Raw genomic sequence first — 26,596 nt, 5'->3', positions numbered from 1 at the left:
ACAGACAAAAAAGGGAGACCCGGCATAAAATCAACATCCAAACATTCCCAGAGGAACAGGAAACGGGCAGAAAACACCAAAAAAGCAAAGAAACGACAACAGGAGAATAAAAACCCCTGAAAAAGGTGAAAACTCACCCAAGAAGCTCGCTCACACACCGCAGGCGCATGTAAACAAACCGCAACGCCGCCCTGGTGGCCACGCCGGGAAACCGGCAGACGAAAATGGCCGCCAGCAGGGGCTGTGGCCGACGCTAAAGATACGAAAACACGCCAGCAAAAGTGGGAAGGAAGCAGACTGGATGGGCGAAAAACTCCGCCCAAAAGCAGAAAACCCAGACAGGGCCAAACCGCCCCAGAACTGCTAGCAGGCATCTCCCACAGCTCCGGGAACCAGCAACAGAGGCCCCGGGGCAGAGCCGTCCTCCAAGCCCTCTGCCCTTAAAGAAAAGCAAGAGTCCATGGGAAAGGCAGCAAGAAAGGGCCGCTGGTAAAACCCAGAAGCCTTGGCAGGAGGAACAGGCTCGAAAACCTCCGTCCCCCAACCCGAACGGGGACAGCCCTCGAAAACCGCCCAAGTCTCGGCCCCAACTAAACCCCGTCCCGACTCCGAAACCTGCAGACAGTCTGGAGCCGGGAACAGGGAGGGAAAGGGGCGAACAGCACCTAACCAAAACGGGGCGGCCTCGGGGCATCCGAGTGGGAAACCAACCTAGCATGTTGCAGCAACCTAACTTGCAACACGGATGCCGCCTGTACTCTGAACAGTAATAACATCAGGAGAGTACTGGAGAACAAGCAGAGAATCTCTCGCAAGACTCCGGGTCAAGGTGTCAGTGATCCAACAGGCAGCACAACGGAGGTAAAACCGGCGACTGTCACCCGGAGACAAGGGTACAGCAACCAACGATCCCGTACAAGACGGATTGGTACCCGGAAGACTCATTCAATGGTCCCCCCGAGCCCAGACAGGGGTTTCCAGGGGCCCGTAGGCTGACTGCTACGGAAAGCCCGGGCAAGGTGTTGCTAACCGGTTAAGAAACCTAAATATAACAAGAGGGTAGAGGATAGCACTGAAAACCCTTGAGACGTGTACAATCACAGGGGCCTAGCAGAGGGCCGCCAAACACTACCAGTGGAATTATAGCTACACTAGGCAGACCCCCACCAGGCATGAAAATAAAAACAAAAGAAAAACCCCGCAAAAGTACACCGTCTCCAGAGGCAACAGAAACCGGTCGCCACTTAGGTGGCAGGCTGTGCAACACCTTGATGCCCTAACCAGCACAATACCAATCCCCACCCAGGGCCAAACAAGGGCTCCAAGCCCCAGCTGGCCCCAAGGCAAATGCCGAGCAGCAAGAACCTCTACGGGAATGGTTCCCGAACGCCCCAGGGAAAATAACCCTTTTACGCAAGGGCAGTACTCACAGGGCGCTTAGGGAAGTCAGCCACTAAGCGCATGCAGCCCCGGCACTGATGAGGTTATCTTCTCGAGATGAGATGTTATCTTGAGATGATTTCGGGGCTTTAGTGTCCCCGCGGCCCGGTCCTCGACCAGGCCTCCACCCCCAGGAAGCAGCCCGTGACAGCTGACTAACACCCAGGTACTCCTGGCCACCGCACAACACAACACACGGTAGTGAATGCCACACAAGGCAAACACCGCCTAGGAAACTGAGGCCAGAGAAGCGTCTATCCCGGTTGACATTAGCTTACGAACTGAAGCTTGGCAGCCGGAGCAGTAGGTCCGGGGCTCCCCCTGTCCCCCTCTCGGGGCGGGGAGGGCTGCGCAGACGATAGGGGCGGGGAGGGCTGCGCAGACGATAGGGGCGGGGAGGGCTGCGCAGACGATAGGGGCGGGGAGGGCTGCGCAGACGATAGGGGCGGGGAGGGCTGCGCAGACGATAGGGGCGGGGAGGGCTGCGCGGACGATCGGCGTGGCAGTAAAGTGTGATGTTTGCTTGTTTTCTTGTGATTGTAGGGAGTTTCTACCTCTGTTCGGTTTTTGTTTTTAGTTTTTTACCATGTGGGGTTTGTTTTGTTATGCCTACCTTTCTGAGTGCCTAACCCCGGTCGATGGCAGATAAGGAAAACCCCCAACCACAAAGGGGTTTTCCAGGGCCATTGCTCCCTGAAACCTCTCGAAAGAAGGGCCAGGTTCTGGCACTGGTCCCTGGTAGGTCTGAACTCCTTAGCTAATGTCCCGGTCTAATATAACATACATTAGCCCAATAAGCTCTAGGGAGCCATAGGGACTCCCCACAGAAAACATTGTTTTACTTCGAAATATACTAATTTTATAAGAAAATTCAAAGTAAATATGTCGCAAGTGGTCACGGATAAGCTCCGATATGGCAACGTCGTGATTGGCTACAGCTGTAAGATGAAAAATGTTACCTTCTCTCTGATTGGCCAAACTAAAAGCCTAGTGACATCTAGTGAGACCTAAGTGAACTACTTAGAAATCTTCATTAGTTTACTTCTCTGAATTGCTCTTTGGCGCGTTCTTAGTGGGCACTTAGGAACCTTTTGTAGCAAACCTACTTAAGAAGAAATACATGGAGCTTCATGAATCTAGGTCCAGGTTCTGGCGCTGGTCCCTGGTAGGTCTTAACTCCATAGCTAATGTCCCGGTCTAACATAACATACATTAGCCCGATAAGCTCCAGTGAGCCGTAGGGGCTCCCAACAGAAAAGGGGACTTACCCGGAAGGCGGTCGGTGCCCCACACCTCAGCTTGAAGTCGAGACAACGGGCTGCAGCTGCCGACCCAAAGTGACACAGGCCCAACTAGGCCCAGGAACGTTCACGGGGTAGTGTGCAGCCTGGACCCTGTTCAACCGCCAAAAACCCTGTGCCCGAATGTCAGCCCAGAACATGTTCCTAATAACGGTAGCAAGAGCAGTGAACTTACAAACGTCATGGGGACGGGGATAGACTGCAGGTGGGCTATACCTAATAATCCTGCGGACGACCCGAGAGACCCGTAATGCCCTTCTTCCTGTGAACAGGGAAGAAGGGAAACCGGATCAACCCAAAGTGCGTCCAGAGACGCAGAAGCCGTGGTGCACAAATAACGTCTGAGGGCTGCAACCCGACACAAACATGATGTATCCCTGGCCTGATCAACCAAGCATCAACAACCCAAGGACTCCTCCGGAAAGCATCAGTGTGTGGTCTGGTCAGCATCAGGTCTCGTTCTTTGCCAGAAAAGGACAAGACAGCTGAAGATGGACAAACCAATCTCCACGACCAAAAGAGCAGAAACACTAGCGCCGGAGGAGAGCATGAAGCTCCCATACCCGACCCCCAGAGGCCAATGCCAACAGGAAAAGAGCCTTCGAAAAACAATACTGAACCGAAGGGGCCACAACAAAGGTGAAGAGAGAAAGGAGAACACTCTGTCCAAAGACCAGGATGGCTCAGGCGGCGCACGAGCAGGCTGGAGGTGAAATAACCCACGAGACAGCTTGTGAAACAGCGCAGAAGTAACATCTATACCGAAAGCAAGCTGAAGTGGCTCCGCCAGCGCCGCACGATACGAGGCGACAGTATGCGGCATAAAAGACTGTCCTGGAACAACCATGAGAGAAAGGACACCACCACCCAAACCGAAAGCGAAGTACAACGACGAAGAGTCCAAAAAAAAAAAAAAAATGGAAGGACTGCCAGGAAACCTCATACTGCCGCAGAGACGAAGCCCGCAGGTGGGACATCATCAACGAAACCATCTGATCACCTTACAACTGGTGATAAACTCGAGTCAAAATTACCAAATGAGAAGACTCTAGGAGGAGAGCAAACCAGTCTCGTAATGGACCGGGCTGATCTTCTGAAAGAGGCGAAGCCGGGGAAGGACTCCCCGAGTTCGGACACCAAGCAAGCAGCGACCGAAACCATGGCTGGCAAGAAACCAGAATAAACATCCTCCAGGGAACCAGGAACTCAAGCCCGTTCCTCCGGGGCGAGCTGATATGCCCCGTCCAGGAGAACCCCCCCCCCCCTTCTTCCCGGGACCCCAAAAGGACAAACAGGGGCCAGGAACGAGAAGTTGCCACTTGCCGAAGAGCTAAACCATACTCTGCAAACAGCAAGGTCATTATGGCAACAAAAACAAAAAGGCAGTGCCCAGGCAGAGGCCAACGAGGAAGCGAGCACCACGAGCCAACACGCGAGACGCGAAGTGAAAAACAGTGACAACGCAACCCGCAGGAGCAGTGCAACCAGCACCAGCAGTGCAGACTGACGCACTCAAAGCAGAGTAACATGAGAACACCCAGGATGGGTACCGCACTAAGGCAAAAATGCACTGTCCGGCAGAGGAATACAAAGAAAAGGCCGTAGCCAGGATCATAATCCTAGCTCCCCCTGTCCCAACAAAAAGGAACAGTAGGGGCAGGAGTGGGTGAGTAGAACTGAACCTGTATGCAGTCCAACCTAGCACCAACACTAGTATAGCCAATAAGCACATAGTGAGACACACAATGTGCAATACAGAGGTAAGAAAAACAAGGAAAACAGAATTTACATGATCAAATATATATACAGACACATTCCAATATATACATTAGAGTGCAGCCAGGCACTAAACAACGGCCAAGGAAGGAGGGACCAAAAGCAATGACAGTCCAGGAATGAGTGTCCAGAGAGCATTAACTGAGGCAACGAACGAGTGCCCAGCAAGGAAGGAGTATCCAGAAAGCAAAGACTGAGTCAAGGAATTAGATTCCATCTGACGTCCGATGGAACCCTTCCCCTCAATCAGACCTTAGCCTTGGGCCAAAGAGCATTGATAGAAGCACAAAGGAAGGCCATGTGAAGATGAACACAAAGCGGCCAATCAACACACTACAAACAACATTCTCACACATCTCAAAAATCGAGAACTAGCGCCTGGCTGACAGTGTCCTCTCACCTGTAAAGCGTAGACACTAACGTGTCACGACACAGCTGAGCCGTGTAATATTCTGGGAGCAACACTAATGGACATGTCCAGAGATGCGTGAACCATAGAAGATGAGGAGTAGAGTAACGGCAGAGGCGGCGCCACTCCTAGCCACCCCACATCCGTAAAAGCAGAGAGAACGAAGGGTTCTCCCCCATATGTAAAACCCAGAACATTCCCGGTATCCAGGGCGCTATGACTGGAAAGAAGCTGAACGAGAGCGGTGTAGAACCTGTGATAAAAAAACCGCTCACAAACCAAAATAAACAACCTTGGCGCATGCGCCCGAGGACCGAGCCGCAACACATAACCCTCGGGTAGGGTGCCTACAATGTATACTAAACAAATATTAGTAATGATGAACTTTTGAGACTCTTGAGAAGCAAGCACAAAAGCACAGAAGCTCACACGCACAGAAGCTCACAGTAGCATCCGCGACCAATAGACATGCAAGATCCTGAGACGATGAGAACATGAAGACACGATGCAGAAAAGTACATGTCCTAGACAAGAATGGTGAGAAAATGATAAAATCACCCACAGAAAGGACGGAACTGACGGACCCAAGGGACACAGAACCGAACCCGAGGAGGGGCAGAAACCCAAACCAACTCGTACTAAGAGGGGAAAAGGAAAACCCCACTCCTTGTAACCGAAAGCCACGCCCAGAGGGTTGGAAAACCCAGGTGGGGACCAATGGGGCCCCAAGGCCCCCAAGCTAGACCCTCTCCAACCCAGGGAACCCACACTTCAGGGTCCCCAGGGGCGAGTCATCCTCCAAAGCCCCCCGGCTACACAAGGAAAAGAAGGGACGGCCGAAAAAGCAGGAAGAGAACGGGCCCACTGGTCAGATCCCAGATCTACGACTGGAGAAATGGACTTGAATGCCTCCGTAACCACCCCAGAAGTTTTGGGGCAACCCCCAAAACTGCCCGAGTCTCAGAAACCTCTAAACCCTGCCCCGACCCCAAAGCCCGCAGATGCTTTGGAGCCAGAAGCAGGAGGGGAGGGGAACCGAATGAATCAGAGAAAGAACGAGGGGGCACAGATGGAACCGAGGCCAAAGCGACCCACACCCCCAAGTCCTGGTTCCTATACACAAAACGAGGCAGCCTCGGGGCCTCTGGGGAAGCAATCAAACGGGCGAGCTGCAACAACCTAAACCTATCTTGCAACGCGCGAGCCGCCTGCACCCGAATATCATCATCAGAGTGGGTAAACTGAGCCATAAACAAGCAACAAAGCTCGCAGGACTCCGGGTTGAATGTGTCACAGACCCAACAGGCAGCATGAAGGAGGCAAAACAATGAGCGTCGCCCCGAGATAAGGGAACAGAGCAACCCTCAATCTCGCAAAAAGCGAGAGGAGACACAGGGGTCACATCCATTGGACCCGAGCGCCCCGTGGGGTTTCTCAGGACCCCTTAGACTGGGTCTGCTAATGGTGAACCCAGACAGGGTACTGCTAACCGGCGCCCAAGCTACCAACCAACACTGCTAATGCTGAATCCCCGGGACGTGTCCACCCACGAGGACGAAACAGACAAACAAACCTAGTATAAGGGGAGGAAGGAACACCAAGGCAGACCCCCACCAGGCAAAAATAAAAATAAAAGAATAACCCCGCAAGAGGGCAGTATACCCAGAGGAAACAGAGCCAGCCGCTGTTATAGGTGAAAACTAGCTATGCAGTACCCCATGCCCTCACCAGTGCAATAACTACTACTTACCCCAAGGGAAACCAGGGAGGAAACCCCCAAAACACTCGGGGCGGCCAATAACCAAGCAGCAAAAGACCAACAGAGGTAGACCCAAGGTGACTTGTAGAAGGTTACCCCCAAGCCCCTAGGGCAATACTTACAGGGCACTCAGGGAAGGGGACCCTAAGCACATGAAGCCCAAGTACCTGTGAATATTACTCCCAGCTCTCACACCACCTAACAGAAATACTGAACCCAGGCTCATCACAACTAAGAATCTGGAGCTGGAGCCATAACGACTAAGCCTAATCCCATCAGCCAAGAAACTGAAGGTGTGGATCTGGGTCTGGGATTTCCCCTTTTCCCTCCTGGAGAGAAGGGAGCTGTGCAGACATGTGGCGTGGCTCGTATGACTTCATGACTTTGCTCATTTTCCCTTGGGGGAGTTCTGTCCATTTGTTTCGTTATTTTTGTTGGTTTTACCAGAATAGGGGTTTGTTTTGAGGCGCTTATCTTTCTGGGTGCCTGTCCCGGTTGATGGCAGATATAGAATGCTCCAAAATCACATGTGCAGTTTTATAGGCCATTGCTCCTTGTGCCTCTCTGAGAGGGCCAGGTTCTGGCCGTGGTCCCCGGGTAGGCCTAGAACTCCACCCACATCGACTGATGCCAAAAGTTAGGACTATCCCTATCAGCCTGAATAGCCCTGGGGAGCTGTAGGGGCGCTCCCCAGAAAAAGTAATTAGAAAGCATTGAAAATTAATTGGAAAAATTAATGAAAAAACATCGATGGCAACTCATGGGTCTTGAATCGCCCGTGTGACCACCTCTAGGAGCGAACACATATCAGTGACGTCACATCGCAATTTCTCCATATCACCACAGCCAAAGTCTGTTTTTTATATTTATTTTTACATTTACATGTTCTGAAAAGAAATTGTAACAATTTACAAAGAATTTTTTTTTAGTGGTGGGGGAGGACACTTTATTTGCCGTGCACCACCAGAATGTCACAATAAACACGGTGCAGCACAGAGGTTAATGACCATAATTTCCCTTCCTCATCACTTTGTAGTTTCCTAACATATCTGATTACTTCTTCCACATGTTTAGCACCTTTTAGGGTGATCCTCATGGGGACAATCTGTCCATTTTTCATACCTGCCAATTCTCCTGTAATCACATTCTCTTTGGTTGTAAGACCTTCCACTAACCGAACAATTTTATGTACTACTTTCGCTTCTTCTACAGCTTTTTCTGACATAGATGTTATCTCCTTTGCAACCAAAAAATAATAGGGGTCTTACTTTGATCAACTGTGTTTTGCACCAATTTCAGGTTTGATGCCAGTTCCATTCTGATTTCCAGCCTAATGTTTGTTTTATCCTGAGTGCTACAGTTTTTCGCTTCTTTTACTGCTTCTATTTTTTTATTTCTCCCTGGCCACTTGTGCATAGGGAGTTGCATATCCTTCTTGCACTGTTCTATTCCCTGTATAACTTCCTGCATCTGTACTGACAAAAGGAGTTTTTCCTGTTGGATTTCCTTACCTAACATATTGTAGTCATTCATGTTTAGATTTGCTTTAACGTCTTCAAAAGCTATTTTCAAGACTTTATTTTCCACTTCCATGGCTTTACTTTTAGCTTCCCAGTGATTCTTTTCCTTGCATAAGTCTTTCACTAGCCCTTCAAGATCTAATACTTTGCTACTCAAATAGTCATTACTCTCTCTCAATTTACTGACTATTTCTACACGATTGTTCACAATAATGTCCAAGTTTACCAACTTGTTGTGTAGACGGCTTATATTAATACTTTCCTCATTTAATCCACCAAAATCCAGCTCTGTTTTGTTTTTCTTCTTGCCGGTGGCCATCATGAATTTCGTTGTCTGCACTCTTTACACTCTGGCAACTTTTTCTCATCCAATTATTTACCTTTCTTGTGCTACAACAATAGCAGTAGCAGATGTGTGGAAAAAGGCTAACATAGTTTCAACCTACAAAAGTGGCAGCAGGGAAGACCCCCCTCAATTATAGACTTTTATCACTGACAAATGTAATAGTCAAAATATTGGAAAAATAATTAAAAATAAATGGGTAGAACACCAGGAGAAAAACGATATAATATCAGACAGACAGTATGGTTTTTGATCTGAAAGATCCTGTGTAACAAATTTACTCAGTTTCTATGATCGAGCCACAGAGAGTTTACAGGAAAGAGATGGTTGGGTCGACTGTATCTATCTGGACCTAATAAAGGCTTTCGACAGAGTTCCACATAAGAGGTTGTTCTGGAACATATTGGAGGGGTGATAGGTAAGCTTCTAATATGGATGAAAAATTTTGTGATAGAAAAATGAGGGCAGTAATCAGAGGCAATGTATCGGACTGGAGAAATGTCACAAGTGAAGTACCACAGGGTTCAGTTCTAGCACCGGTAATGTTCATTGTCTATATAAACAATCTACCAGATGGAATACAGATTTATATGAACATATTTGCTGAAGATGCTAAGATAATAGGGAAGATAAACTTAGATGATTGTCTTGCCCTTCAAGAAGACCTGGACAAAAATAAGTATATGGAGCACCACTTGGCAAATGGAATTTAATGTGAAAATGCCATGTTATGGAATGTGGAATAGGAGAACATATAGGCCCCCCACATAACCTATAAATTATGTGAGAAATCTTTAAAGAATTCTGATAAAGAAAGAGATCTAGGGGTGGTTCTAGATAAAAAACTGTCACTTGAGGACCACATTAAGAACATTGTGTGAGGAGCCTATGCTACACTTTCTAACTTCAGAATTGCTTTTAAATACATGGATGGAGAAATACAAAAGAAATTGTTCACGACTTTTGTTAGACCCAAGCTTAAATATACAGCGGTTGTATGGTGCCCTTATCTTAACCACTGTGCTGTGCATACCGAGAAAATTCGGTCGGTTGGAAACTGCACCAACCGAGAAAACACCTTTTGAATATTTGGTACAAATTCAAAATGTGTGCACGGTAGGTTGTGTACAAAATGGACTCTTAGGACCTCCAATGAGAGACAGCCATCTTGGAAAAAATTCCAGAATGCCCTAGAGCTGCTGGCTGGGTTAGTACTAAGTGAGCAACCATGGGTGGCGCACCATTCTCTGGCTCCCAAACACCTGTCTGACGCAGTGTTGAAAGATCACACTCTGTCAGTGAAATTCAGACCTTATTGTATGAAGAACATAAGGGTCATGATATTGGTGAAGCTAGGCACAACAAGGACTTACCACAAAGGTCGGATGCAAGTGATACAGCACAAATGAGGGCGATACAGCGAGCGTATCCAGTTGTAGCTCTGAGGGACACGCTTGCCCCACCTATGTCAGCTCCAATTTATATAGAATATACATAGATGAATCATTTTCTGGGTTCAGTGATAATGCATCTGATACAAGTAGTATAGATGAACAGTGTTAGTGGCTTCCATGGTGGTGTTTTCCATAGATATTCTCAAGAATAGCTGATCTCTTCCAGAATGCCTGAATCTCTTCCAGATTGACTGACACACTTCGAGAATGACTGAATCTCTTCCAGTATGGGACCTTACAGAGCAATATTTTCAATACTACCTTATAAATTGATCTTTTCCTATAATCTTTTCAAGATTACCTTATGCTTTACAAGCTTGGCTACATACCACCTACAAGTACTATAGCCAAGGGTGTACATGAGTGCGTTATTTACAAGCACACAGAATGAAGAAACAGGAAGCGAAAACCTATCTGTACCTGGTGCAACGAGAGCGAAGTCGCACTATGTATTATAGAATACTTTGTTGATTATTACTCACTTCTAAAGTACGGAGTGTATAATACAGTGTGTTACTATGTAAACAGTGTGTGAAACTACATATTGTAGTTTTAGTGAATTTTTAACAAGTAATATTGCAACAATAAACATTTATTGTGGACACATTACTGACACAAGTATCACAGTTCCATTGAATATTATGAACGTTCTACTGTATACATATTGTAAAGGACACAAATATGCATCATATGGGATAAAACCACATTGGAAATACATAGAACAAATAATTGAAAATATATTTGTGGCAACTCGCAGTGCTTGAATGGCCTGTGCGACGGCCTCTGGGAACATCACGTACGGGCGACCAGCCCATGATGACGTCACAGCACACCTCGTCCACGTCCCCACAGCCAAAGTAAGTTTAATTTTATATTTATTTTTACATAGACATGATCAGGGAAGGGAATTTATCCTTTTATAAACTAAAAAAAATTTTGAGGAACACTTCATTTCATGCGCACAGGGGGAATGTCACAATAAATTCGGCACAACACAGTGGTTAACACTATCATTCTCTTTGGACATGACTCGCGTCCATTTTTTTTCTCTTGAATCCTAGCCGTGGACTGGACTTGTGTCCACTACAAAAATATTTGTATAAAATTCATTTTTTATCCGATCGACCTCGGGATAGTTTCAAAATAAGTGCCTTTAGAATGCGCACAATTTGATACCAAAATGAAAGATGTAACACGAAACTTGATGTCAGAACACTTGAAAGATTATAAATACGTTTTTGGGTCTAAATTTTAAATTTTAAAATATTTGTTAAAATTCTATTTATTGTGCTATTATTATGGGACTAGTTTTAAAATGCGCGCCTTTATATTGCGAACAATTTGATACCAAAACGAGCGATGTAACATGATATTTTATGTCAAAACACTGGAAATATATAAATAATTTTGATGATGAGCGTCCAAAATTAAAATATTTGTTAAAATTCCAGTTATTGTGCTATTATTATGGGACTAGTTTTAACATGCGCGCCTTTATTTTGTGAACAATTTGGTACCAAAACGAGCGATGTAACATGAAAATTGATGTTATCAAACTGAACGAGTATACACATTAGGTTGTGGTGTGCAAATTGGTGCTCGTTCAGGGGTAACTTTAGGCTTTGCTGCAGGTAGTCTTGCCAGGCTTTTGGACATTATATGCATATACATCTGCAGGGAATTTAACCCTCAAACCGCTAGGGGCCCAAATGGAATTCACACCCACAGGCACAACAACAACAAAAAATCCAAAAAATTCTTTCATCTTATAGAAGTGTTCATTTTTGTTCCCTGATCACGGAAAAAATAACAAAAATATCGTAGGTGGCATATTTTAGCCGCAATAGGGCAGGGAAGTGTGGCAAAAAAGGAGCGTTGGCAGAACCTTCGCCAGACGAGGTCTACTCCGCCCGAGCTGTCAGGCGGCAGTTGCCACAAATATATTATTACCTAATTATTTCAATGTCTCTGATTGATTTTTTCTTAGTTTTTTTTGCAGTAATATTATTCCATACAGTGAATTGTGGTATATTTATATTATAAAATGTGTGAACCATTGCTGTACTCAAAATTATGGTGTGCATATTAGTGTCTCAATTATTATGTTCATAAAACAATAAACAAATAGTTTTGCTGTTGTTACACTATATACACAGGTTATATATAAGTATTTGCATGTTTTGTACACCATAACGAACTACTAAGTTGGTCTTTTGAGTCAAAAAGCAACGAGGAGTGATCGCCAAACACCAGCGAACCACTCACTCACTGCCACTCTCTCCCTCAACACCAGCTCACTCGCCCTCATTTACCTCCCACAATACTCTTTCTGTATTTATTCACTATACACAGACGTTATATATACGTATTTACATGTTTTGTTCACCATAACTGTACATCTAAGCTTATATGGTGAGTAAAGGCCATAAGACGTAGCTACTCACACAGTCAACTGATCGGCAGCCGCCCTCAAGGCCAGACGCACTAATATTTGTCATCCAACAATATTGTTTGTGGTGTTATTACGCTATATACACACATTATATATAAGTATCTACCTGTTTTATTCACCATACCTGAACAAATAAGCTGGTGTGGTGCCCAAAGATCATAGTGGCTATCAGTAAACAACATGCCAAGTCGTGCAGACGACGCTCCTCCCTCACCAAAATGGCGGCTCCCAACCTACTCCTCTCGCTGTTATCTCACACTATACACACGTTATATATATGAATCTACATTTGTGTTCACCATATCGAACCACTATGCTGGTATGGTGAGTGCAGTCAATAAATGGTGGCCACACACAGTCAGAAAACGACGCCACAACCCTCCCTCCCACAGCCTTACTCCTCCCTCCATGGAGCACAGCGCTAAATATCACCACAATCCTGCTATTATCAGAATCCTGGTCAGTTTTATCACAGTCAGGGGGCTTCAGTAATATTATCACTGCTAAATAATAGCAGTATCATTTATATTATGGTATTTGTAGGCGATGCTGTGGTCATAAGCTGAACAGCGGTGCTGTGAGCTCGTGCAGCATGCGCCAACCTTGGTGGCTTGCTCAATACTGACGCTGTAACACCCAAGAATGTTGGCCTGGATTTTTTTTCTAGGTGGCATCTGGCAACTATCGGTCGTGGCTGTACTATAGCTGCCCCTATCCCAGGCGGGGCGTTTAACCCCTTAACTGCGTTGCCTCCAAATGTGACACCCCCGCAGTGCGCAGGAAATAAATTCTCTGGAAAAAATTCTTTTTTCTTTTTAAAGTGTCAAAAACCCTTCCCTCAGTATGGGTATGTAAAAAAAAAGTCGAAATTGTACTTACTTTGGCTGCTATGGGGTCCGGAAGTTGGGGCGTGACGTCATCATTCCTCGTGCGCCCGGCACGGGCGCACGAGGCTCTCTCGTAAGCTCTCGGGGGCGGTGGGGCGCTTGGGGCGGGGCGCGCGAGATGCCGCGAATATATTTTCGTTCATTTTTTGCGCACCTTTCCAAATACATTTTCATTGTTTTTATGTGCCAATCCAATGTATAATGAACACGTACACTATTATATCGCAGTACAACATCCGTACTGTCCGTAGACACTGTGTTACGTGCATGAAACTTGTGTACACATATGCAGCACATATTTACTATGTATCATGCTAATTTGTGTATATATACAATCTATTTACACACTATACACTGTCACACACTATATACATTCACCATCAACACATTCAGAACACCGCGTAGCAGCTGATTCATATGGGCCAATATCAGCTGCCTCGTATGGGCCAATAGCAGCTGCCTCGTATGGGCCAATAGCAGCTGCCTCGTATGGGCCAACAACAGCTGCCTCGTATGGGCCAACAGCAGCTGCCTCGTATGGGCCAACAGCAGCTGCCTCGTATGGGCCAACAGCAGCTGCCTCGTATGGGCCAACAGCAGCTGCCTCGTATGGGCCAACAGCAGCTGCCTCGTATGGGCCAACAGCAGCTGCCTCGTATGGGCCAACAGCAGCTGCCTCGTATGGGCCAACAGCAGCTGCCTCGTATGGGCCAACAGCAGCTGCCTCGTATGGGCCAACAGCAGCTGCCTCGTATGGGCCAACAGCAGCTGCCTCGTATGGGCCAACAGCAGCTGCCTCGTACGCGCCTAGTTGTACTCACCTAGTTGTGCTTGCGGGGGTTGAGCTCTGGCTCTTTGGTCCCGCCTCTCAACTGTCAATCAACAGGTGTACAGGTTCCTGAGCCTATTGGGCTCTATCATATCTACACTTGAAACTGTGTATGGAGTCAGCCTCCACCACATCACTTCCTAATGCATTCCATTTGTCAACCACTCTGACACTAAAAAAGTTCTTTCTAATATCTCTGTGGCTCATTTGGGCACTCAGTTTCCACCTGTGTCCCCTTGTGCGTGTTCCCCTTGTGTTAAACAGCCTGTCTTTATCAACCCTGTCAATTCCCTTGAGGATTTTGAATGTGGTGATCATGTCCCCCCTAACTCTTCTGTCTTCCAACGAAGTGAGGTTTAATTCCCGTAGTCTCTCCTCGTAGCTCATACCTCTCAGCTCGGGTACTAGTCTGGTGGCAAACCTTTGAATCTTTTCCATTTTAGTCTTATGATTGACTAGATATGGACTCCATGCTGGTGCCACATACTCCAGGATTGGTCTGACATATGTGGTATATAATGTTCTGAAAGATTCCTTACACAAGTTTCTAAAGGCCGTTCTTATGTTAGCCAACCTGGCATATGCTGCTGCTGTTATCCTCTTGATATGAGCATCAGGGGACAGGTCTGGCGTGATATCGACCCCCAGGTCTTTCTCTCTCTCGGATTCTTGAAGTATTTCATCTCCCAAGTGATACCTTGTATCTGGTCTCCTGCTTCCTAACCCCCTCTCTTCATTACATTACATTTGCTTGGATTAAACTCTAACAGCCATTTGTTCGACCATTCCTGCAGCTTGTCCAGGTCTTCTTGAAGCCTCAAGCTGTCCTCCTCTGTCTTAATCCTTCTCATAATTTTGGCGTCGTCAGCAAACATTGAGAGGAATGAGTCTATACCCTCTGGGAGATCATTTACATATATCAGAAACAGGATAGGTCCAAGTACAGAGCCCTGTGGGACTCCACTGGTGACTTCACGCCAGTCTGAGGTCTCACCCCTCACTGTAACTCTCTGCTTCCTATTGTTTAGGTACTCCCTTATCCACTGGAGCACCCTACCAGTTACTCCTGCCTGTTTCTCTAGCTTATGCATCAACCTTTTATGGGGTACTGTGTCAAAGGCTTTCCGACAGTCCAAAAAAATGCAGTCCGCCCACCCTTCTCTTTCTTGTTTAATCTTTGTCACCTGATCGTAGAATTCTATCAATCCTGTAAGGCAAGATTTACCCTCCCTGAACCCATGTTGATGGGTTGTCACGAAGTCTCTTCTCTCCAGATGTGTTACTAGGTTTTTTCTCACAATCTTCTCCATCACCTTGCATGGTATACAAGTTAAGGACACTGGCCTGTAGTTCAGTGCCTCTTGTCTGTCACCCTTTTTGTATATTGGTACTACATTAGCAGTCTTCCATATTTCTGGTAGGTCCCCCGTTTCCAGTGACCTACTATACACTATGGAGAGTGGTAGGCAAAGTGCTCCTGCACACTCTTTCAATACCCATGGCGAGATTCCATCCGGCCCAATAGCTTTTCTCACATCCAGCTCCAATAGGTGCTTCTTGACTTCATCTCTTGTAATTTCGAACCTATCCAAGGTCACCTGGTTTGCTGCCACCTCTTCTAGCGCCGCGACATCTCCCTGTTCTATTGTAAAGACCTCCTGGAACTTTTTGTTGAGTTCTTCACACACCTCTTTGTCATGGTTCTCTGGTATCTCTCTCTACTTTCTGGTGTTCTGTTATTACGGAAGTTCCTCCATGCCCTTTTGTTCTGCTCCTTTGCTTTCATACATTCCTTATTAAACCACGGATTCTTCCTTTGCTTCTCTGTTTTTTCCTGTCGGGCTGGGACAAACCTGCTTACAGCCTCCTGACATTTTTGGGTGACATAGTCCATCATGTCTTGTACGGACTTGGTTCTGAGTTCTGTGTCCCAATGTATATCCCATAGGAATTTATTCATTTCCTCATAGTTTCCCTTTCGGTACGCCAGCCCTTTGGTTCCCAGTTCTTTTTTGGGGGTGATAATTCCCAGCTCAACCAGGTACTCAAAGCTCAATACACTATGATCACTCATTCCGTATGGATCATTCGTATGGGCAAATAGCAGCTGCCTCGTATGGGCCAATAGCAGCTGCCTCGTATGGGCCAATAGCAGCTGCCTCGTATGGGCCAATAGCAGCTGCCTCGTATGGGCCAATAGCAGCTGCCTCGTATGGGCCAATAGCAGCTGCCTCGTATGGGCCAATAGGAGCATTTGGCCATGAACACATTTAGAACACCTCGAGTGAGAGCAGCCACACCCAGCCTGTCTCCCTCACTCCAACATCTTACTCGCCAACATTGCTCCTCCCACCATATTGTTATAGTTCTTATTACACATGTTCTATATACCTATCTACATGTTTTATTTACCAGAACTATGCAAGTAAGCCGGTATTGCGTCCAAACAGTACAGTGGCCACCATACACTGCATGAAAAATCACACAGCAGACGACGATACGATTACGTCACCTCCCTCACCAAAATAGCTCCTCTCAACATTCTCCTGTTGCTGTTCTTACACTATATACACACACTATATATACCCATGTACATATGTGTTGCCCATAGCAAACCACTAAGCTAGTATGGTGAGCAAAACAAGAGTGGCAGCCACACACACAATGAGGCTACCTCAATTCTTGCCCTCCCTCCCTCATCAAAATTCCTCCTTCCACAATACTAGGCACAACGCTAATTATAACCACATTCCTGCTATTATCACAATCCTGGTCACTAATTCCTGTAAATGAATAATTGACCATACATTTATTTTGAAAAGGAACCTAAGAAATCATTTGAAGATTCCTAGATGAACGAAATAATGCTGTGGTGCTGTGGCTAGCTCTGTGAACATCGTGAACAGCATTGAATCACTGATATTTGAACATTGTACCCAGTCATTATCACACTCAGGCTCTAATATAACACTATCATAGCTAAATAATACAAGTTATATATATATTTTGACATTATTAGGCGATGCTGTGGTCACATGCTGAACAACAGTGCTGTGCGCTCATGCTGCGAGCGCCAGCCTTGGTTGCTCACACACTACTGAGGCTCCCACACCCGGGAATGTGGACCACGATTTTTTTTAAAGATGGCGTCTGTTTATAAGCGCCCTGAGGAAGCTGATGTGAACCCCACGTAGACGCGGGAGTTTTGAATGGAACGTGAAAAATACAAATACCCGGAGGCGCGTTGCGCAAACCAGATGTGAGGCTGCAGGCGCGTTGCGCAGTTTAATTAAGGGTTAAACTATAGCGCTAGACACGAAATCATATATAAATGATGTGCGCGGTTTCGGTTTTGTCACTGATATCATTTATATAATGATATGCGCGGTTTGAGGGTTAATTGCGAACACAATGATACCAAAACGAACGACGTAGCACAAGAATTATAGTGAGAAAACTGAAACGAGTATACACATTTTACTGATTTTGTGCGCTCACGGTAACTTTTCCGACTTTAGGCTTTGCTGTGGGGAGTCTCGCCAGGCTTTTGGACATTATATGCATATACATCTGCAGGAAATTTAATTGCGAACACAATGATACCAAAACGAACGACATAGCACAAGAATTAAGGTGAGATAACTGAAACAAGTATACACATTTCGGCGTCGCTGCACGCTCGCCCGCACCATTGGCCCCATGACGTCAAAGTCTGCGGTGCGCACGTGGCATCGGTGATAGTGTTAAGAAGCACATCAACAAACTGGAAAAGGTGCAAAGATATGCTACTAAGTGGCTCCCAGAACTGAAGGACAAGAGCTACGAAAAGAGGTTAGAGGCATTAAATATGCAAAAACTAGAAGATAGAAGAAAAAGAGGCGATATGATCACTACATACAAAATAGTAATAGGAATCGATAAAATTGATAGGGAAGAATTCCTGAGACCTGGTACTTCAAGAACAAGAGGTCATAGATTTAAACTAGCTAAACACAGATGCCGAAGAAATATAAGAAAATTCACTTTCGCAAACAGAGTGGTAGACGGTTGGAACAAGTTAGGTGAGGTGGTGGAGGCCAAAAATGTCAGTAATTTCAAAGCGTTATATGACAAAGAGTGCTGTGAAGACGCAATACCAGGAGTGTAGCGCTCAATCTGTGACTACGCTTAGGTAATTACATTCGTTTTATCTCGCCTATTTTTCAAATCCACTACACCTTTATGTTTCTTGGGATCACTCACGGTCATCAACCTGTTCTTGCAACCCGCTCTCACACAAGACAGTACATATAATGACTTATTGCTTATAGTCAATATTTGGCATATTAATAAGTACATATGTGGTATAGTCCAAGTTATTTTTTGCTTAAAAGGTACAAACTCTTCATACTGATTCGTTATACACCAGTTTTAATATTAGGAATTTCTTTTTCAGTTTTATTAAACAATAAAGATTTTATACAAAATTTTGACAATATCCTGAGTTACTTTACAATTTAAATATTTTAGTTTTGTTTTATTATTCTTATAAAACTGTAATATCACTATAGGTATAGGTTAAGTACTAATTGTAATTAAGAAGCAATAAGATGCTTCTCTTAACATACTAAGACGGTTAGGTTAGGTCGGTGTTTTCTATTCAGCTTTTCAAGGTAAACTCAAATATTCACACTAAATTAGTATGTCACATATGCACTTACAATACTAAGGAATTTGAAATATCCAGGAGCTCCACTGATGCAGGTACTGACTCTGTGAAGTAGTGCCACTCCAGTGAGTAGCAGGTAGTCATCTTAGCGAGATAGTTTCAGGGAACTACCAAGGGACTTCTCCCAGTCAGGATGAGTCTGAAACCTCAAACTTCAGCCAAACCAAAGTCTTCGACTCAAACTCATGAGATTTTGGATCTAACCCTGAAGCATGACTGAAGGCAAATCTGCATCCGGAGAAAGATGAGAAAATGGAAACTGGTGGAGAAAATGCAAATCCAATGTACAGACTGATATAAAGAAACACACCCATAGTAGAGGTGCAGAGGTGTCAATGTGAAAGACAATAATAAAATGCCTCTGCGCAGAGACAGAAGACCTAAAGGACCAAGGACCAAGTAGAAAATTCTCTTTGGTCCTTAGTTCATGGCACTCAACCTCTGCCAATGCCTGAGAAACCAAGGAGACAGTATCACATACAAACTACAACTATGCCCCCAAAAGGATTCAAAGACTCAAGGACCCCAGAGAAAAACAACATTCCCCCAGTGAGATTTTAGACACAACTGCATCACCTCAGGCCCAGATGTAGCACTGCCAGAGAGACCAATAGAACCCTGAACCCAGATGAGGCATGAAGCCCCATAGTTTTAGATCACAGTAGAGCCTACACCAGGGAAGGGGACTGAGAGGCTGGGTGTATTAAACCAATATAGACCAGCTTGAAGTGTAGTCAGATACCTGTAGATACAGTGCTGTATATGATAAAAACAATTATAATTCAAAATATTCTGCTACCTACAGGAGAAAACAAATTAGAGCTTACTATTTTTCTATGATGTTCCTTGTTTTTTGCCAACTCTTCAGCATGTGTTTTAAGCAATAGTTGAAGACTACTTCTTTCTTGGCGGACTTGAGATTCTGCTTGCTGAAGCTGTGTCCTCAGAAAATTGACTTCCTTCTCTAATGCTTCATTATAGGATAAATAATTTATGCACTCCCTCTCCATTTTCTGTATATGCTTGCTCTGCTGCCGAAGAACCAGATTCTGAAAAGGACATGCATATCTATGGATACAATTTGTGAATTACCATAATTTAGTTATCCAAGAAAAAACCCAGCGTTGAATGTAATGAAACGCCATTGTCTGGGTGAGACCCGGAGGCTCCCCGGAGCTTTACCAGGCTGATATGCTAATGTCAGACTTTGGCATCAGTCATGTGTATGGAGTTCTAGGGACTACCGGGGACCACGGCCAGAACCTGGCCCCTCAGAGAGGCAAGGGGAGCAATGGCCTATAAACCCCCGTGTGGTTGGAAGCATTCTATGTCTGCCATCGACCGGGTCAAGCATCCAGAAAGGCAAGCATTCCAAAACAAACCCCTATTCTGGTTAAAATTGCTACCTAAAGCCGAACTAGTGGATAGAACTCCCCAACAGAAAACAAGCAAACTAGTATGACGTCACACGTCACCGCGCCGCTGTCTGCGCAGCTTCCCCCCTCCCTGGGTGGGAGGGGGAAGGGGGAGCCCCAGACCTCCCACGCCGGCTATCCACCCATCAGTTCTGAGGCTGGATGTCAAAACACGCAAAAACCGCCGACCGGAGGGAGGGAGGGAGGGTTGCCTGGGAGCCTCCGGGTCTCACCCAGAAAATGGCGTTTAATTACATTCAACACTGGTTTTCTGGGGGATCCCCGTCGGCTCCCCGGAGCTAACTACCCACAGAGGAAGGTCAAAGGGACAGAACCAGGAGGCGGACACCACGCACCCCCCACGGAAGCAAGACAACCGGCAGCAAAACGCCAACCCAAGGCGCCACAGCCCCGAAAAGTCCCAGGAACAACACGAGAATGAGCAGCAGGGCCCCCGTACGAACACCAAAGATCCACGCCCGAATGACCACAAGGACATGTCGCTCAGACGGCAGCGAAGCCACGAACGCCACGGGCATGAGTGAAGAACACAGGCAACTGAGCCGCAAGAACACGGCTGACAACCCGGGACACCATCATCCGCGAACTGGGAAGAACAGAACCGGATCAACACAAAACGCGCCCCGGACACAGATGCCGTGGCACACAAACTACAGCGGAGGGCCACTACTGAACACAAAACACGACACACCCCCGGCCCCCGTACGAACACCAAAGATCCACGCCCGAATGACCGCAAGGACATGTCGCTCAGACGGCAGCGAAGCCACGAACGCCACGGGCATGAGTGAAGAACACAGGCAACTGAGCCGCAAGAACACGGCTGACAACCCGGGACACCATCATCCGCGAACTGGGAAGAACAGAACCGGATCAACACAAAACGCGCCCCGGACACAGATGCCGTGGCACACAAACTACAGCGGAGGGCCACTACTGAACACAAAACACGACACACCCCCGGCCCGACCAACCAAGTACCAACAAAACATGGACCCCTCCAAAACGCAGCAGCCCCACCCCGCGCCAGAAAAGATGGAGACTGCTGCCACCGAACAACCAAAACGCTAAAACCGAAGGAGCAAGAAAACTCAGCGACCCGACCCCCAGAGGCAAATGCCCAAAGGAAAAAGAGCCGACGAAAAAACAAACCGGAACCGAAGGGGCCCTACCAACCGAGGAGAAGACAGAGCACGCTGACCAGAGACCAGGACGGTGCAAGCGGCGGCCCCCTAACCCCCACCAGAAAACCAAGCCGACGCTAACTAGAGTAGCCACCTAAGAAGGGACAGTAAAAGGAAGGACCGCCAAAATACCCCATACTGCCGCCAAGAGAAGTACGCAGGTGGGACACCTACCACGAAGCAACCCCGACAAGGCCCCTCCAAGCCCAAGAAAAGGCGGAGCTGCGGAAAGATCTCGGGCGCGACCACCGAAACCCAAGTGGCACAAGGATATGGAACGCACAAGAAAAGGAAGCGGTGGAAACCGACCAAAGGAGATGCCAGGAAAACGACTGGGGAGAGGCAGGATGAAAGAGCTGAAGCACAAAAAAAAAACAGGAAAACAACCAGGGGTGGAAAATCAGGCAGGGACAGAAAAACCCCACGCACATGAGAGGGCCAAGCTAGAGACCCGAAGACCACGAAAAACAACAAGCAAACCCCCATACGCAAACCCTAGGTACAAAACAGCCGCAAAGTGCCACACCACAATCGGACACAGGAACAAGGAAACGCCACCGCGAAACACGGTACCAATGCACACGTGCAGCAGCAGCAACAGGCACCACCACAACAGGCACCACCGCAACATGCAACATTTAAATAGCAACTCTTCTGCAAAGGCAGAGAACGGAGCAGGCAGACCCCAGACAGGGCCAACGGAGACACGACAGAACCCAGCAGGCCCAGAAACCTGCATACCAGGCGACTGACGGCGAAGAACCCCACTCGATACCTGCTGGATGGGGTACTGATAGCTCATTTACACCCCAAGCCCGGCCCGAGGCTAGGCTAGACCGGCCAGAGGGTGGCCTACCAGGACGCTGCTTGGAGCGGCCCGCAGGCCCACATACCCATCACAACCAGGATGGGCCGGAACTTCGAGTCGAAAACAGGCTAGTGTGCCCTGGAAGTCCACGGACGTACCGGCAATATGGCGGTATTATATCGCAAGTAGGTCGTGTAACAACCGCAGACCTCTGATGGTTATACAATGTTCCCCGATTGTGCCTATAGCACCACTGCACTCCACTGGTACTATCCTGCAAGTTCTTCCAGATAGGCGGGACCCAAGAGCCAGAGCTCAAACTTTGCAAGCACAACCAGGAGAGCCCTACCAGGTGAGTACATAACCAGCACCACAACCCACACACCTCATAACACGAAAAAAGGTGGATCCCCTGAATGACTAGCATGGGTTGGACATGCACAGAAGTGGGACTGGAAGGGTTGAAAAAGAGAGAGTCACTGGTGTGCGATCGGTCTCAGTCGTACAAAAATATACCTAAATAAAGACAGGTATATAAACATCTCCGCATCCAGCGCCCGGCCAAAAGACGCCAGACCGCAGAAACTCACCTGTCGAATGGCGGCACGAACGTGACATGACTCAACCGTGCTCAGAAGATCCTGGGAGCACCGCCAGGTGAAGACGCCAGAGCCGGATCCGCAGGAGAGCAGGGTAGAGGCAAAGAAAGTGGCCCACACCCATGACACAGGAAAAACCTCGGTGTCCTCCCCACAGCTGGAAACCAGGACACCCCCGGAGCGAAGGGGCACATACCACAGCAAGGGAGAAGAGCGAGAGGCGAAGCACCTGAGAAAACAGGGCGCAAAACACCAGCACTGAAACACACCGCCCAGACCAAAAACTCCACGGCGCATGCGCATGACACGCTGGTCGAACCGCACAACCCGCTCTGCGGAAAGGCACCAACCAGGACTACCGCACTAGAAAAGTAGCCAAAAGAGGAAGCAGGAACAACAAAACCGGCCAACAAAGCGAAGACAGAGCCTAAAAAGGTACCCAACCAGGCCACAAGTAGCCCAACTGGCCCGCAAGTAGCCCAACCGGCCCACAAGTAGCCCAACAGGGCCACAAGTAGCCCAACCGGGCCACTGGCCACAAGCAGCCCAACCTGACTACAAGTGGCCCAAAACGGCGACCCGGACGAGGAGCCGACAGACGATCCAATAAAGCGGGAAGTAGCGAAAACCTTCCCGAACCCTCGAGAACACACAAGCCAACACTAGCTTCCGAAGGCACACAAAGGCGCACCCGAGACCAGAAGTCACGTAGAACCCCAAGAACGGGGAAACATGACGATGACACCGTCCCAAAATTGGGGGGCGGGAAGCATCCTCCCACAGGACGGAACCAACCGACTCAAAGGCCAAGGAACTGAGCCCGGGGAGGGGCCAACGCTCAACAGCACGTACGACGAGTGGAGAGCAAAAACCCCACTCCGCGTAACCACAAGCCCCGCCTAGAGGGGGAGAAAGACCCCTCACGGGGTCCTACGGGGCCAAGGGCCCCCCAAATCAGCCCCTCCCCAGCCCCGGGAACCGATACGACAGGCCCCAGGGCCGAGCCGTCCCCCCAAAGCCCCGGCCATACCAGAAAACCGGGGCAGCCGCGAAAACACTAAGGAAGGGAGCTCACTGGCAGACTCTTACAACACGGCTGGAGGAATAGGCTCAATGCCCCCGTCACTACCCCGGAAAGGGAATTCCCCGAGACTGCCCGAGTCTCAACACCATCAAACCCCGCCCCGATCCTACAGATAGTAAGGAACCGCATGCAGGCAGGAAGGGGGATCCAGAGGAAAGACAAGGGGGCGTGGAAGGAACCGAAGCAACCAACACCCCTAAGTCCCAACACGAACCAAAACGGGGCAGCCCTGGGGCTCCCAGGGAGTAAACCACGAGAGCGTTGCCACCACCAAGGCTCAAAGTGCAACGCCCCTGCTGCCCGCACCCGCTTAGTCAGCACAACTGGGTAACCGAGCCACAACAAGCAACAAAGCTCGCAGGACTCTGGGTCGAAGGTGTCACCGACCCCACAGGCAGCAGACGGAGGCAAAACAGTCACCCAGAGACAAAGGGTGAGAGCAACCCTCAAACTCGCTGGAAGCGAGGGGGGACTCTGGGGTCACATCCATCGGACCCACGCACCCCCAGGGGTTTCCCAGGGTCCCGAGCGTTTACTATAAGAGGACTCGCGCTCAGGTAATCCCAGGCAGGGTACTGCTAACCGGCGCCCAAAGCTACCAAACAACTTTCTAAGAGCTGAACCCCCGGGACGTGTACACTCACGGGGACCTAGCAGGGGTACCACCAGAAAATACTCAGAACACAAGAGACACAAGGGGCAAGAACGAAGGCAGACCCCCCCCCCCACCAGGTAGATAAACAAAAAGAAAAAGAAAACCCCGCAAGAGAACAGCGTACCCAAGCGGAACAGAGCCGGCCGCCATGATTGGTAAAGACAAGCTGTACAGTACCCTGCACCCCACCAGTGCAAAAGTGCCCCTTACCCTAAGGCGAACAAGGGAGACAGAACACCCGAGCACACAAAGAGCGGCCGAAAACCAAGCAGTAAACGGCCTAGCAGGGGCAGGACCCAAGGAACTTGTGGACAGTGGCCCCAAGCCCCAAGGGCAGTACTTACCTAACCTAGGGAAGGGAACCCTAGGTGCATGCAGCCTGAGTATTAGAGACACACTCCTGGCTCACGCACCACCTAGAAGACAGACACCACACTCTAGGTACAGTGCTAAAACAACTACTGGAGCCGGAGCACATAACCGGTGCCTATAGCATCAGCCAAAGAACTGATGGGTGGATAGCCGGCGTGGGAGGTCTGGGGCTCTCCCTTCCCCCTCCCGGGGAGGGGGGAGCTGCGCAGACAGCGGCGCGGTGACGTGTGATGTCATACTAGTTTGCTTGTTTTCTGTTGGGAAGTTCTATCCACTAGTTCGGGTTTAGGTAGCAATTTTCACCAGAATAGGGGTTTGTTTTATAATGCTTACCTTTCTGGATGCTTGACCCGGTCGATGGCAGACATAGAATGCTTCCAACCACACGGGGGTTTCTATAGGCCATTGCTCCCCTTGCCTCTCTAAGGGGGGGGGGGCCAGGTTCCGGCCGTGGTCCCCGGTAGGCCCTAGAACTCCATACACATAACTGATGCCAAAGTCTGATATTAGCATATCAGCCTGGTAAAGCTCCAGGGAGCCGACAGGGCTCCCCACAGAAATCAAGAGTTAAATGTAATGTAATGCTTTTTTTTCTGGCTGACCCTCAGTAAGAATACGTATTGGTAAAGCCAACTCTTGAAAGTGTACCAGACCTCTGAGACCTGAGCAGATCTGCCATGAGCCAGAACCAGAATCTAGATCTCCTTATCAGACAAAGTGAACTTGGGGATCAGAGATCTAAAACCAAAAAAATTATACAAAAAAATGTTAAACTAAACAAAACAAGCTTCTTCTTGAATATGTAAACCCAGAGGCAAACAAGTCAAATGATCAGTACCATGGGCGAGTATACTTAAACCTTGAAGCACCCAAGCCACAGAGGATCCAAAAGAAATCAAGCATCAAATGTAATTAATGCCTTTTCCTTGTGGGTTTCTAGTAGCTGCCATAGCTCATATACTAGGTAACTAATACTCTGAACCCAAACAAAGCCTTTGACATGCATCCAACACCTACTGCAACCCATTACCAGAATCACGTTAGCTTTACACAACGAAAGGGACCTTAGGGATCAGACATCAAACCAAAGCCAAAGAAAGAACCACCAGAAGTATAGATGCAGCAAACAAGAATGACTACTTGAATGAAGAAAAGAGATTTATCACTAACACCAGCTGCCTTTCTTGACACCACTTCACCAATTGCCTTTCCTGACAATTTCCACCACTGACACCACATGTCTCCTGACAACTTCCACCACTGATGCCACCTGCCTTCCCTGACAACATCTTCCACCACCGACAGCACCTGCCTCCTCTGAAAACAGCTTCCACCACTAACACCACCTGCCTCCCCTAGCATCAACTTCCACCACTAACATCACCAACCTACCCTGACAACAACTTCCACCACAGACACCTGTCTCTCCTGACAACAACTTCCACCACTAACATCACCTGTCTCTCCTGACAACAACTTTCAAAATGAACACCACCTACCTACCTACCCTGACAACAACTTCCACCACTGACACCACCAGTCGTCTTGGATACACCACTAACTCCACCTGCCTCCCATGA

General features: G+C 47.8%; 1 protein-coding gene across 1 annotated transcript in view; it reads right to left on the bottom strand.

Annotated features, from left to right (window-relative positions):
* LOC138363926 (uncharacterized) overlaps positions 1–26,596 on the bottom strand; it is a 178,509-nt gene that overhangs the window by 64,211 nt on the left and 87,702 nt on the right. The window contains exon 4 of the mRNA XM_069323384.1: positions 19,706–19,927. Coding sequence (XP_069179485.1) covers positions 19,706–19,927 — 222 coding nt within the window. The remainder of the gene's footprint in view (positions 1–19,705; positions 19,928–26,596) is intronic.

The sequence above is a fragment of the Procambarus clarkii genome, chromosome 12 (genome assembly GCF_040958095.1).
Source record: "Procambarus clarkii isolate CNS0578487 chromosome 12, FALCON_Pclarkii_2.0, whole genome shotgun sequence".
Lineage (NCBI taxonomy): Eukaryota > Metazoa > Arthropoda > Malacostraca > Decapoda > Cambaridae > Procambarus > Procambarus clarkii.
The sequence above is the reverse complement of the archived record's forward strand: the minus strand, read 5'-3'. Positions and strand labels throughout refer to the sequence as shown.